Source organism: Pelodiscus sinensis, chromosome 1 (genome assembly GCF_052426305.1).
Source record: "Pelodiscus sinensis isolate ZL-2025 chromosome 1, ASM5242630v1, whole genome shotgun sequence".
Taxonomy (NCBI): domain Eukaryota; kingdom Metazoa; phylum Chordata; order Testudines; family Trionychidae; genus Pelodiscus; species Pelodiscus sinensis.
Genome location: NC_143052.1, coordinates 326,639,637 through 326,653,129, shown reverse-complemented (window position 1 = coordinate 326,653,129; position 13,493 = coordinate 326,639,637). Strand labels below are relative to the sequence as shown.

Below are 13,493 nucleotides of genomic sequence, written 5' to 3'. Positions count from 1 at the left end.
AGGTGGGGGAGCAGAAGCCGGTGCTGGGGAGAGCTAGCTAAAAAGATGGTTCCCCCCAACTCTTTCTCCACTGGGCAGGGCAGGGGAGGCAGAGGTGCAGCGGGGACCTGGTGCAAGCTGTGACTGAGCAGTTCTGGCTCCCAGACACTGAACCTCTGTTTTTTAAATGTAGTAAAGCAACCAGCGTCTGGGACCAGGCAGATCTTACTACATTTAAAAAGCAGAGCCACACCAAACCCCCTTACTAACTAATCGAGTAGTTGATGGAAATTACATTGACTACTCAATTAGCTTAATAACCACTATTTAACATCCCTAGAACAGGAAGAAAAGCAAGCTTCGTTCTGGTATGCACGGCTGCTAACTCCCTGCCTCCCATTCTCCCAAAATAACTAAGGGCCTCATTGAGCTTTGGAAACTTTATAGGCTTTGTGACAACTGCTCCAGATCCAGAAGAGGAATGGCTAGGTATAAAGTTTTCTGTTCCTGAGCAAGTAGTTGCTAGGCCTGTTGCTACCTAGATCTCTGAGACCAAATCTCTACTTTTTTGTTTAGTTCCCAATCCTTGTTCCTATCAGTATGTCTTGTCCCTGCTCACACTATCAGGCCCTGCTCCTTCTTCCTGCTTCCTTGCACTGATCCCAAATTTCTGACTGCATCTTTCACCTGGGTGTGACTTCTGATGCTGACTCCAGCTTACTCCTGAGACAATGACCCTGACTCTGGCTTTTGGTGTGGCTTCTGATTCCCGCTTTGATCTCTGGCAGGACCCCTGAATGCAATCCCAAGGGGAAAGGGCAAAACAGGGACAGGAAGGGTGAAGTGGGGATTGGCCGTGGGGGCAGAGCCAAAGTGGGGCATTTACCAGCAAAGCAAAAAGTCAGAGCCTATGTACCCAGTGGTGTGCAATCAGTAGGCTCCTGCTAGTTGCCTGGCTCTCACTGCTAGGTCAGACTGCTTTGTTATGAACAGTATCCCACACAAATGGCATTCTGAATTCAGAGCAATTGAGTTAATGCTAAAAAAAACAAATATCAATACTATCACATTTTTACTGTAAACTCTCTCTCAGGCTACGTCTAGACTTCATCCCTCTGTCGACAAAGGGATGCAGATTAGGCACATCGAAACTGCTAATGAAGCAGGGATTTAAATATCCTGTGCTTCATTAGCATAAACATGGCCACTGCTTTTTTTCGATATGGAGCTTTGTCGACAAAAAGCAGCAGTCTAGATGCGGATCTGTCGAAAATAAACCCTTTTTTGACAGATCCTGTATTTCTCAAAAGATGAGATTTACAAGATCTGTCGAAAAAGGGTTTATTTTCGACAGATCCGCGTCTAGACTGCCGCTTTTTGTCAACAAAGCTCTATGTCGGAAAAAAAGGGGTGGCCGTGTTTATGCTAATGAAGCATGGGATATTTTAATCCCTGCTTCATTAACAATTTCGATGTGACTAATCTGCATCCCTTTGTCGACAGAGGGATGCAGTCTAGACACACCCTCAGAGTCAGACAATAATAAATCTGAATGCTTACCAAAGGAGAGATTACCTGTAAAACATTTGATGTTGATAGGTTTTTGGCAACTGTTTCTTGGACATCTAAAATAATACAAAACTAAGATGTAATGATTATTTAAATTAAAACATACTAAAACAAAAACACGAATCACAGTCAACTAGTCAGTAGCAACCTTTCTAATGACTGTGGAAAATACCACAATTTGACTGTAACTTAACAAGTTAACTGTTTTTCTTTGGCCTGAGGGATGTTGAAATTTCTACTTTATTTATATTTTTAAAATTTGGAATTATAAATTAAACATGTTGCATCTAAAACAAGTCCAAATTTGAAAAAGAGGAGGCCAGTTCCTTTGAGATGAAATAATACAAAAAATGACCAACTCAGAATAGGTTAGCCATTTAAATAGTTATTTTGAAGGCACACTTTCTTGTAGGTTTATTTCCAGTTTTAGGTTTTCTGTAAAACAAAACAATAAAGGGAGCTGAGATCATGTAGGTTTTACAACATGCTGGCATCTCCATCAAGAATGCTTTTTCACCAGCTGAACCTTTTCAGGAAGTTGTCACCTTTTCTTTCAGATATGAACTTTGACATAGTGATCCATGTTTTTGCCACCTCCAGACTGGATTACTGACACATTCTATATAACTACATTACTTGGAACTAAGACCACTTGTAAACATCAACTAGTGATGGATGCTTGTGCCCATACTGCAAAATGGCTGGATTCTGGCTGTAAATTGTCTTGAGATAATTCCTCTTGTGGAGATGAACTCTTTCCTGAAGTAAAGCCGGCAGAGTTGTCTTCTGCACCATGTTCAATTCCCCGTCTCTATTGTAGGGGTCCATCAGGGGAGGGAAAGGGCATACTGGGGAGAATGCCAGGGCATTTGTCAGATCTTTTCACCTACCAACAGTGTGGGATGATTTGGAATTAGGGAGCCAGTGGAGCTTAACTAAAGGAGGGTATGTCTACACTACAAAGTTAGTTCGAACTAACATCTGTTAGTTCGAACTAACTTTCATAGGCGCTACACTAGCGCTCCGTTAGTACGAATTTAATTCGAACTAACAGAGCGCTTAGTTCGAACTAGGTAATCCTCATTCCACGAGGATTAAGTTAGTTCGAACTTACTAGTTCGAATTAAGGGCTGTGTAGACCCTTAATTCGAACTAGTGGGAGGCTAGCCCTCCCCAGGTTTCCCTGGTGGCCACTCTGGCCAACACCAGGGAAACTCTACTGCCCCCCCTCCCAGCCCCGGACCCCTTAAAGGGGCACGGGCTGGCTACGATGCCCGTGCCAGGTGCAAGCCTGCCAACACCCAGCCAGCAGACCCTGCACCTGACATGGATCGAGCCACCCACCCGATGCCCCCCAGCCCTCCCCCTCTTCCCGGGACCAGGCTGGCGGCTCCCGGGAGCTTGCCCGGGACCACAAGAGGTGGGCACCCGCCTTGTCTAGTGCGGACATAGACTCATAGACTCCAAGGTCAGAAGGGACCATTATGATCATCTAGTCTGACCCCCTGCACAGTGCAAGCCACAAAATCTCGCCCACCCCTCCTAGAATAATCCTCTCACCTATATCTCAGATATTGAAGCCTTCAAATACTTTGAAGACCCCAAGATGCAGAGATCCTCTAGCTGTGATCTGTACCCCATGCTACAGAGGAAGGCGAAAAACCTCCAGGGCCTCTGCCAATCTACCCTGGAGGAAAATTCCTTCCCGACCCCAAATATAGCGATCAGCTAAACCCTGAGCATGTGGGCAAGACTCATCAGCCAGACACCCAGAAAGTTCTCTATAGTAACTCCTATCATCCCTCCATTGACCTATTTCCCACTGATAATGAATGGTCAATTAGATACCAAGATCCTGTTATCTCATCAAACCATCCCCTTCATAAACCCATCTAGTTTAATCTTGAAACCAGATAGATCTTTTGCCCCCACTACTTCCCTTGGAAGGCCGTTCCAGAACTTCACTCCTCTAATGGTTAGAAACCTTCGTCTAATCTCAAGTCTAAACTTCCTACTAGCCAGCTTATATCCATTTGTTCTTGTGTCCACATTGGTATTAAACTTAAATAATTCCTCTCCCTCCCTGGTATTTATCCCTCTAATATATTTAAAAAGTGCAATCATGTCCCCCCTCAGCCTTCTTTTGGTTAAAGTAAACAAGCCAAGCTCCTTGAGTCTCCTTTCAGAAGACAGGTTTTCCATTCCTCGGATCATCCTAGTGGCCCTTCTTTGTACCTGTTCCAGTTTGAATTCATCCTTCTTAAACATGGGAGACCAGAACTGCACACAGTATTCCAAATGGGGTCTCACCAATGCCTTGTATAATGGCACTAACACCTCCTTATCCCTACTGGAAATACCTCGCCTAATACATCCCAAGATCGTATTAGCCTTTTTCACGGCCATGTCACAATGGCGGCTCATAGTCATTCTATAATCAACCAGGACTCCGAGGTCCTTCTCCTCCTCCGTTACTTCCAACTGATGTGTCCCCAGCTTATAACTAAAATGCTTGTTATTAATCCCTAAATGCATAACCTTACACTTCTCACTATTAAATTTCATCCTATTGCTATCACTCCAATTTACAAGATCATCCAGATCTTCCTGTATGATATCCCGATCCTTTTCTGAATTGGCAATAGCTCCCAACTTGGTGTCATCTGCAAATTTTATTAGGACACTTCTACTTTTGGTGCCAAGATCAGCAATAAAAAGATTAAATAAAATTGGCCCCAAAACTGATCCCTGAGGAACTCCGCTAGTAACTTTCCTCCAACCTGACAGTTCACCTTTCAGTATGACCCGCTGTAGTCTCCCCTTTAACCAGTTGCTTATCCACCTCTCAACTTTCATATTAATCCCTATCTTTTCCAATTTAACCAATAATTCCCCATGTGGTACTGTATCAAATGCCTTACTAAAGTCGAGGTAGATTAGATCCACTGCATTTCCTTTATCTAAAAAATCTGTTACTTTCTCAAAAAAGGAGATCAGGTTGGTTTGGCACGATCTACCTTTTGTAAAACCATGTTGTAATTTGTCCCAATTGCCATTAGCCTCAATGTCTCTAACTACTTTCTCCTTCAAAATTTTTTCCAGGATCTTACATATTACAGATGTCAAACTAACAGGCCTATAGTTACCCGGGTCGCTTTTTTTCCCTTTCTTAAAAATCAGAACTATATTAGCAATTCTCCAGTCAAATGGTACAACCCCTGAGTTTAGAGATTTATTAAAAATGTTTGCTAATGGACTTGCAAGTTCATGTGCCAGTTCCTTTAATATTCTTGGATGAAGACCATCTGGGCCCCCTGATTTACTCCCATTAAGCTGTTCAAGTTTGGCTTTCACCTCGGATATGGTAATATCTACCTCCTTATCCTCAGTCCCATTTGTTAACTTACCATTATCCCTAAGCTCTTCATTAGCCTCATTAAAGACTGAAGCAAAGTATTTGTTCAAATATTGGGCCATTCCTAGATTATCCTTCACCTCCACTCCATCCTTAGTAATTAGTGGTCCTACTTCTTCTTTTTTTGTTTTTTTCCTATTTATATGGCTATAAAACCTTTTACTATTGGTTTTAATTCCCTTTGCAAGGTCAAACTCTACCTGACTTTTAGCCTTTCTCACTTTATCACTACATGCTCTAACCTCAATAAGGTAGCTTTCTTTACTGATCCCTCCCATTTTCCACTCCTTATATGCTTTCTGCTTTTTCTTAATCACCTCTCTGAGATGCTCATCCAGCTTGGTCTAACACACCTGCCTATAAATTTTTTCCCTTTTCTAGGGATACAGGCTTCTGACAGCTTCTGCAACTTTAACTTAAAATAATTCCAGGCCTCCTCCACTTTAAGATCCATAATTTCTTTAGTCCAATCAACTTCCCTAACGAATTTCCTTAATTTACTAAAGTTAGCCCTTTTGAAATCAAAAACCCTAGTCTCAGATTTATTTTTGTTTATCCTTCCATTTAATTTAAACTGAATTAGCTCATGATCACTCGAGCCAAGGTTGTCTCCTACAACCATTTCATCTATGAGGTCCTCGCTACTCACCAAAACCAAATCTAAAATAGCATCCCCCCTTGTTGGTTCAGCAACTACTTGATGAAGGAATTCATCAGCTATCACATCTAGGAAAATCTGAGCCCTTTTACTATTACTAGCACTTGTTCTCCAGTCTATCTCTGGAAATTTGAACTCTCCCATGATTACACAGTTTCCATGAGTATTTACTTCATTAAAAACATTAAAGAGGTCTCTATCCATATCCAAATTTGATCCTGGTGGTCTATAACACACCCCAAGCACTATCCCAGGGGAGGATCTGATAGTTTTCTTCCCCAATGTGATTTTTGCCCAAATGGACTCTGTCTTCTCCATTCCATCACTTTTTATTTCTTTACAATCTACCTCATCTTTGATATACAATGCGACTCCACCACCTTTACCCTTATTTCTGTCTTTCCTAAACAACACATACCCTTCAATACCTGTACTCCAGTCATGCCCAGTATTCCACCATGTTTCTGTTATTCCTATAATATCTGGTTTCACTTCCTGGACCAATAGCTCTAGTTCCTCCTTTTTGTTACCTAGGCTCCTCGCATTGGTGTACAAACATCTTAATTTTTGCTGTTTGGCCTCATTCACATTCTTTACCCAATTTGGAACAGACGTTATACCTCCAATATGACCTATTAGACTAGTATCCACTCCACCCTTCCTCATGTTCATTCTCCTACCCCCAGCTATATCCTTTCTTACTTCGTTTTCCTCCCTCTCAGTGTTAAAATCTGGCATAGAGATTACCTTGCATCTCCCAACCATCTCCCCCAGATTTCTAGTTTAAAGCTCTCTTAATAAGTTGAGCCAGCCTCCATCCTAGAAGTCTATTTCCCTCCCTTCTTAGGTGAAGTCCATCTCTAGAGAACAGTCCTCTGTCCATAAATGCCTCCCAGTGACCATACATCCCAAAGCCCTCCTTATAGCACCACTGCCTAAGCCATCTATTGATCATCATAATCCTGTCACATCTTTGTTGCCCTTCTCTAGGAACAGGCAGTATTCCACTAAAGATCACCTGAGCCTCAATTTCCTTGAGCATCCTCCCCAGCCTAGCATAGTCTCCCTTAATTCGTTCCAGAGAGAATCTAGCCGTATCATTTGTTCCTACATGAAGGATGATCAATGGATTCCTTCCTGCTCCCTTAATAATTCTCTTCAACCTCAGTTCCACATCTCTTATCTTAGCACCTGGCAGACAGCACACCCTTCTATTCTCTGGATCAGCTCTGGTTACAGGCCTATCTATTCTTCTCAATAAGGAGTCCCCAATCACATAGACCTGCCTTTTCCTAGTAACAGTGAAATTCTCTGGTCTATCTCTAGCTTCCTCTGGCTGCGAGTCCTTACCATTCCTATTTTCCCTTGTAAACCTAATGCTCATTATTGGTTCACGCACTAGGCAAAGGAAAGTGGCCGGCTTGGGCAGGAGAGCTGCCAGCCTGGCCACCCAGGAGCAGGTGTGCAAGAGAATCAAGGGGGTCCAGTGAGACCCCCGACCCTGAACCCTGAGCTTACAATGGCTGTCCTGGGTCAGATTAAAGGTCCATCTAGCCCAGTAGCCTGTCTGCCGACAGCGGCCAACACTAGGGACCCTGGAGGGGATGGACCAAAGACACTGACCAAGCCATTTGTCTCGTGCCATCCCTCTCCAGCCTTCCACAAACTTTGGCCAGGGACACCACTCCTAACCCCCTGGCTAATAGCCAGGACCCAACCTCCATGGACCCAACCTCCATGACTTGATCTCACTTCCCTTTAAACTCTGTTCCAGTTCTATCCTTCACAGCCTCCTGCAGCAAGGAGTTCCACAGATTGACTCTTTGCTTTGTGAAGAACAACTTTCTGTTACTAGTTTGAAGTCTGCTACCCATTCCTTTCCTTTGGTGTCCTCTAGTCCTTCTTTATGGGAACTAATGAAGAACTTTTCTGTATTCACCGTCTCCACCCAACGCCTGCTTTTAGAGACCTCTATCCTGTCCCCCCTCCGTCTCCTCTTTTCTAAGCTGAAAAGTACCAGTCTCTTTAGCCTCTCTTCATACGGGACCTGTTCCCAACCCCTGATCATTTTAGTTGCCCTCCCCTCTCCCAGCCTCTCTCTTCCCCTCTCCCACCTCCTTTTCCCAGTCTCCCCCAGTTTTGTTCAATAAAGACAGATTCCATTTTGGAAGACACGTTATCTTTATTTTGTACATCAAGAAGAGGGGCTAGGGAAGGGTAAGTGGAAGGAGGTGAGGGAGGAATGGGGCACGAGCCCCCGATGGGGAGGATTGGGCTGGCTCTGCGGGCTTCTGGGGGTGGAAGCTCTCCTGCAGCCCCCCAATTGTCCCCTCTCTCCAGATGGCAGCCTGCGGCAAGTGCAGCCGGTCTGATGGCTGAGTGCTGTGATGTGCCCAGTGTGGGTACTCCGGGCAATCCAAGCCAGGATTGCTTTGCAAGCGGGACACCCCTGAGAACTGTCTGTCCGGGGTGGGGGTCGGGACCCTTTAAGCACAGCCCTCGGCTAGCCTGAGACAGCATCTCCACGCTCTAAGTCCTCCTCTGATGCCCTGCCGGCACTGCTTCCGGCCATCCTTAAGCCTGGTTCAGGGTCCACTTAATGTGGACATGCTAGTTCGAATTAGCAAAACGCTTATTCGAATTAGTTTTTTAGTCTGGATCCGTTAGTTCGAATTAGCTTAGTTCCAATCAACTAATTCGAACTAAGTTAGTTCGAATTAACGTTGTAGTGTAGACGTACCCGGAGCTAGTAGAGCTTAACTAAAAAGGAGAATTGAGCCCAGGATGTCTGATGAATTTGGAATACTATGTTCAGTAGTTAAATTGCATATTAGCAATGTAATTTTTATATTTTTATTTTAGTTTTTGTAACTGTATGCTTGTAGTCATTACTTTTACATTCATTTAATTGTTCCCTTAATATTCCTTGTTGGACTTCTCTTTTTACTTTCTAGTTGTCTTTACTTTTTCTCCATTTTAATTATCTTCTGTCTATTGATTCGCTATCTTTTTTAGTTTCACTGAGTATCTTCTTTTTCACTTTTTTCATTTAATATCTACTTCTGCCTAATCCACAGCTGAGCAGAGATTCCCAGTGGTCCCAAGGTTCCTCTTCTCTGCTTCTGCCACTCCAATGGGAAAGGGAAAACCTGAGCTCATTCAAGCTAGTGTATTATGAGGGATCTATTAGCATGGACAAGTTTAATGGATTAAAAAAATACAGGGACAAATCCCAAAAGCTTACTCAGACAAAACTCCCATTATTTTAAATGAGTTTTGCCTCAATAATGAATGTGTGGTTTGACTTACTGTTTGGTGTATGTACTAAACAGCAAAATGAAACAGGGGAGCAGATTCACCTATTTCTAGTCATACAGTTTATGTTTATATATCTCACTCAAACAGTTATTTAAAAAAGGAAGTTACCTTGTTCAGTAATGACAGTTCTTCAAGTTGTGTGTCTCCGTGGGTGTTCCACTGTAGGTGTCAGGTCACCCCAGCGCCGCAGATAGGAGTGTTGCACAGCAGTAGCTGGTTGGGCTGCACGTGTGCATGAGGTGCCTCATACTCTTTGCACCTATTGCTTTGTGCGCATGGCCTGACCCCTCCTCAGTTCCTCATGTATGCCCAAGTATCTAAATAAGAGAATCAGAGAAAAACACCTCCAAAGACAGAGAAGAGGAGGCTGGGTAGTGGAGCACCCACAGGGGGACACATCTCGAAGAACCATCGTTACTGCACAAGGTGAGTAACTTCCTTTCCTTCTTCAAGTGATGTCCCCATGGGTGCCCTATTGTAGGTGACTTTGTAGCAGTTCTCAATTACAGCCTGGATGGTAGGCTTTGGAGTCACCCAGTGTTGATAGTGAACAAGATTACTGTGGCTACTGAGGTATAATTAGAAAGGTTTTTAAAGATCACATAGTGCATCATCAAGGTATGGTCAGAAGACCATGTGGCAGTTCAACAAATGTTATGGGGTGGTATGCCTCGTAGAAATGCTGTGGAGGTAAAGACTGCTCTTGTAAGGTGCATCTACATAGCAGGGCTTAACTTGAAATAAGCTATGCAAATTGAGCTACATCAATTGCATATCTTATTTCAAAATAACTTATTTCAAAATAGGGAGCATCTATACAGCACTTATTTCAAAATAGAGCACTCTTCCTCCAACTTCCCTTACTCCTTGTACAATAAGGGTTACAGGAGTCAGAGTAAGAAGTCCTCCAACTTGACAGTATTTTTACACTATTTCAAAATAACTGCCTGCTATGTAGATGTGGACTAAGTTATTTCGGAATAGCTCTAGTTATTTCGAAATACTGTTGCAGTGTAGACATTCCCATAGAGAGAGCTCTAGGTGGAGTAGAAAGAGTTTTGCCTTGTAAGGTGTAGCATTTTGTGATGCAGGAAATTATTATGTTGGATATGCGTTGCCAGGAGAGTGGCTTATCCCTACACCGGTTGGCCACTGGGACGAATAGTTGTTTTGAAGCATAGAAGTCTCTGGTGTGCTCAATGTAATAGGCAAGGGTTCTACAGACATCTAAAATATGGAGCAGGGCATCACGTGTGGACAAGTGTGGTTTAGGATATGACATCTGGAGACCAAATGTCTCATTGAAGTCTGATGATACTTTTGGTAGAAAGGATGGGTGGGTGTGTAGAACCATGAAGTCTTTCGTAAAAACTGTGTACAGTAAAACCACTGTAAGGGCTGCCAGATTGCTGACCCTATGTGAAGATATTATTGCTAGAGGAATATCACCTTTGCTGTCATGAGGTGTAGAGGACAAATAGCTAAGGGTTCGAAAGGTGGTTTAGTCAACGTGTCAAGTACTAGTTACAGGTTCCATGAGGGTGGTGGAGGTCTGCGTGGTGGGAAGAGGTTTTGGTGCCCTCTTAAAAAGTGTCTAATCATAGGATGAGTGAAAATAGAGGCATCAGCCTCTGGACCACAAGGTGGTAGACTCAAGTACTCCCCGGCACCCACTCAGGCAGCAGCCTAGCAGCCAACACCATAAGAACATAAGAACGGCCGTACTGGGTCAGACCAAAGGTCCATCTAGCCTAGTAGCCTGTCTGCTGACAGTGGCCAACACCAGGTGCCCCAGAGAGGGTGGACCAAAGACAATGATCAAGTGATTTGTCTCCTGCCATCCCTCTCCAGCCTCTGACAAACAGAGGCCAGGGACACCATTTCTATCCCCTGGCTAATAGCCTTTTATGGACCTAACCGCCAGGAAATTATCTAGCTTCTCTTTAAACTCCATTATAGTCCTAGCCTTCCAGTTGCCACAGGGATGGAGCTGACTCCTGCATTAGGAGACAGGTGGTGTGAGTAGCAGTACATCTACTATGAAGAAGGATTCTCTTCACTCTGTCAGAACAGAGTGTTTTGGCATCCGGAAACCAGCAAGGAGCTAGACTGTCAAGAGGAGACAATGAGGATTGGAGTTCCGAAGGGTACCCTTGTCCTGTGTTAGAAGATCTGGATTACCAGGAAGGGCACAGGGGGTCTAAAAGATATCTGTCTGCCTGGGCCATGTGGGGGCTATTAACATTACCCAAGCGTGGTCCCTCCTAATTTTGTCAAGTGTTCTGGGATGAGTGGAATTGAGGGAAAGGCGTAGAGAAAGTGGGTCTTCCAAGGAATGAGGAAAGCATCACCTAAGGACCACCACCCCAGACCCATCTTGGAACAGTAATTCGGACATAATGTGTTGTTGAGGGTGGTGAAAAGGACAATCCTCACATGCGGAATATGCATCTGATAACTTTGCGATTGATCTCCCAGTCATGGTCTATAGTAAAGTGTCTGCTCAGCATGTCTGCAGTGGTGTTGTGAATTCTGGCCAGGTCCAGAGCCATCAGTATTATGTTGCTAGCAACACACCAGTTCCAAAGGCGGACTGCTTCCATACACAGTGAATGGGATTGGGCCCCGCTTTGATGGTTGATGTAATAGATGGTTTACATGTTGCCTGTCAGAATCCTGATGGTGCAGTTTGCGATTTGTGCTTGGAAGTGTTTGCAGGCATTGGAGAGTGTCCTGAGCTCCAGAATGTTTATGTGTAAGCTTTTCTCACGGTTGGACTACCAACCCTGAGTAAAAAGACCTTCTAGATGTGCTCCCAAGGCCTACTGTTGAGGCATTGGTTGTGATTTGTGCCAATGGTTGAGTGTGTTGAAATGGTACCCCTGCCAGTAGGTTGGCCGAGCTACTCAACCACTTGAGGAGGCTAGATATTTATGGATACGATGTTCTGATGGGATGTAAATGGAGGCCAGCAAATAATGGAGCCATCACATATGTAGTCAAGCATTCTGTACCATGTACATAGTGGGAGCTATATGGCCCATAAGTTATAGGCATGTGAGTGCCATAACTGAAGTGCGGGTGGTTAGTATGGTGATGAGACCGTGTACTGCTTGGAATCTCTGAGGCTACATCTACACTACAACGTTATTTCGAACTAACTTAGTTCGAATTAGTTAATTCGAACTAAGCTAATTCGAACTAATGGATCCAGACTAAAAAACATTTTGCTAATTCGAACTAGCATGTCCACGTTAAGTGGACCCTGAACCGGGGTTAAGGATGGCCGGAAGCAGTGCCGGCAGGGCATCAGAGGAGGACTTAGAGCGTGGAGATGCTGTCTCAGGCTAGCCGAGGGCTGTGCTTACAGGGTCCCGACCCCCACCCCGGACAGACAGTTCTCAGGGGTGCCCCGCTTGAAAAGCAGTCCTGGCTTGGATTGCCCAGAGTACCCACACTGGGCACATCACAACACTTGGCCATCAGACTGGCTGCACTTGCCACAGGCTGCCATCTGGGGAGAGGGGACAATTGGGGGGCTGCAGGAGAGCTTCCACCCCCAGAAGCCCGCAGAGCCAGCCCAGTCCTCCCCATCGGGGGCTCGTGCCCCATTCCTCCCTTACCTCCTTCCACTTACCCTTCCCTAGCCCCTCTTCTTGATGTACAAAATAAAGGAGAATTGTGTTCAAAAATGGAATCTGTCTTTATTGAACAAAACTGGGGGAGACTGGGAAAAGGAGGTGGGAGAGGGGAAGAGAGAGGCTGGGAGAGGGGAGGGCAACTAAAATGATCAGGGGTTGGGAACAGGTCCCATATGAAGAGAGGCTAAAGAGACTGGGACTTTTCAGCTTAGAAAAGAGGAGACGGAGGGGGGACAGGATAGAGGTCTCTAAAAGCAGGAGTTTTGTGGAGAGGGTGCATACAGAAAAGTTCTTCATTAGTTCCCATAAAGAAGGACTAGAGGACACCAAAGGAAAGGAATGGGTAGCAGGCTTTAAACTAGTAACAGAAAGTTGTTCTTCACAAAGCAAAGAGTCAATCTGTGGAACTCCTTGCTGCAGGAGGCTGTGAAGGATAGAACTGGAACAGAGTTTAAAGGGAAGTGAGATCAAGTCATAGAGGTTGGGTCCATGGAGTGCTATTAGCCAGGGGGTTAGGAGTGGTGTCCCTGGCCAAGGTTTGTGGAAGGCTGGAGAGGGATGGCACGAGACAAATGGCTTGGTCACTGTCTTTGGTCTATTCCCTCCAGGGTCCCTAGGGTTGGCCGCTGTCGGCAGACAGACTACTGGGCTAGATGGACCTTTGGTCTGACCCAGGATGGCCATTGTAAGCTGAGGGCTCAGGGTCGGGGGTCTCAGTGGACCACCTTGATTTTCATGCACACCTGCTCCTGGGTGGCCAGGCTGGCAGCTCTCCTGCCGTAGACGGCCTCTTTCCTGTGCCTAATGCGGAGATCGTGTACGAGGTCCACGAGGTCCTCACTAGACCAGGCGGGTACCCGCCTCTTGCGGTCCTGGACAAGCTCCCGGGAGCCGCCAGCCTGGTCCCGGGAAG

At 45.0% G+C, this 13,493-nt stretch overlaps 1 protein-coding gene across 2 annotated transcripts in view; it reads right to left on the bottom strand.

The window, feature by feature from the left end:
* CEP126 (centrosomal protein 126) overlaps positions 1-13,493 on the bottom strand; it is a 73,042-nt gene that overhangs the window by 10,154 nt on the left and 49,395 nt on the right. For both annotated transcript variants that reach the window (XM_075919283.2, XM_089775743.1), the window contains exon 11: positions 1,555-1,604. In XM_075919283.2, the coding sequence (XP_075775398.2) occupies positions 1,555-1,604 (50 nt within the window). The remainder of the gene's footprint in view (positions 1-1,554; positions 1,605-13,493) is intronic.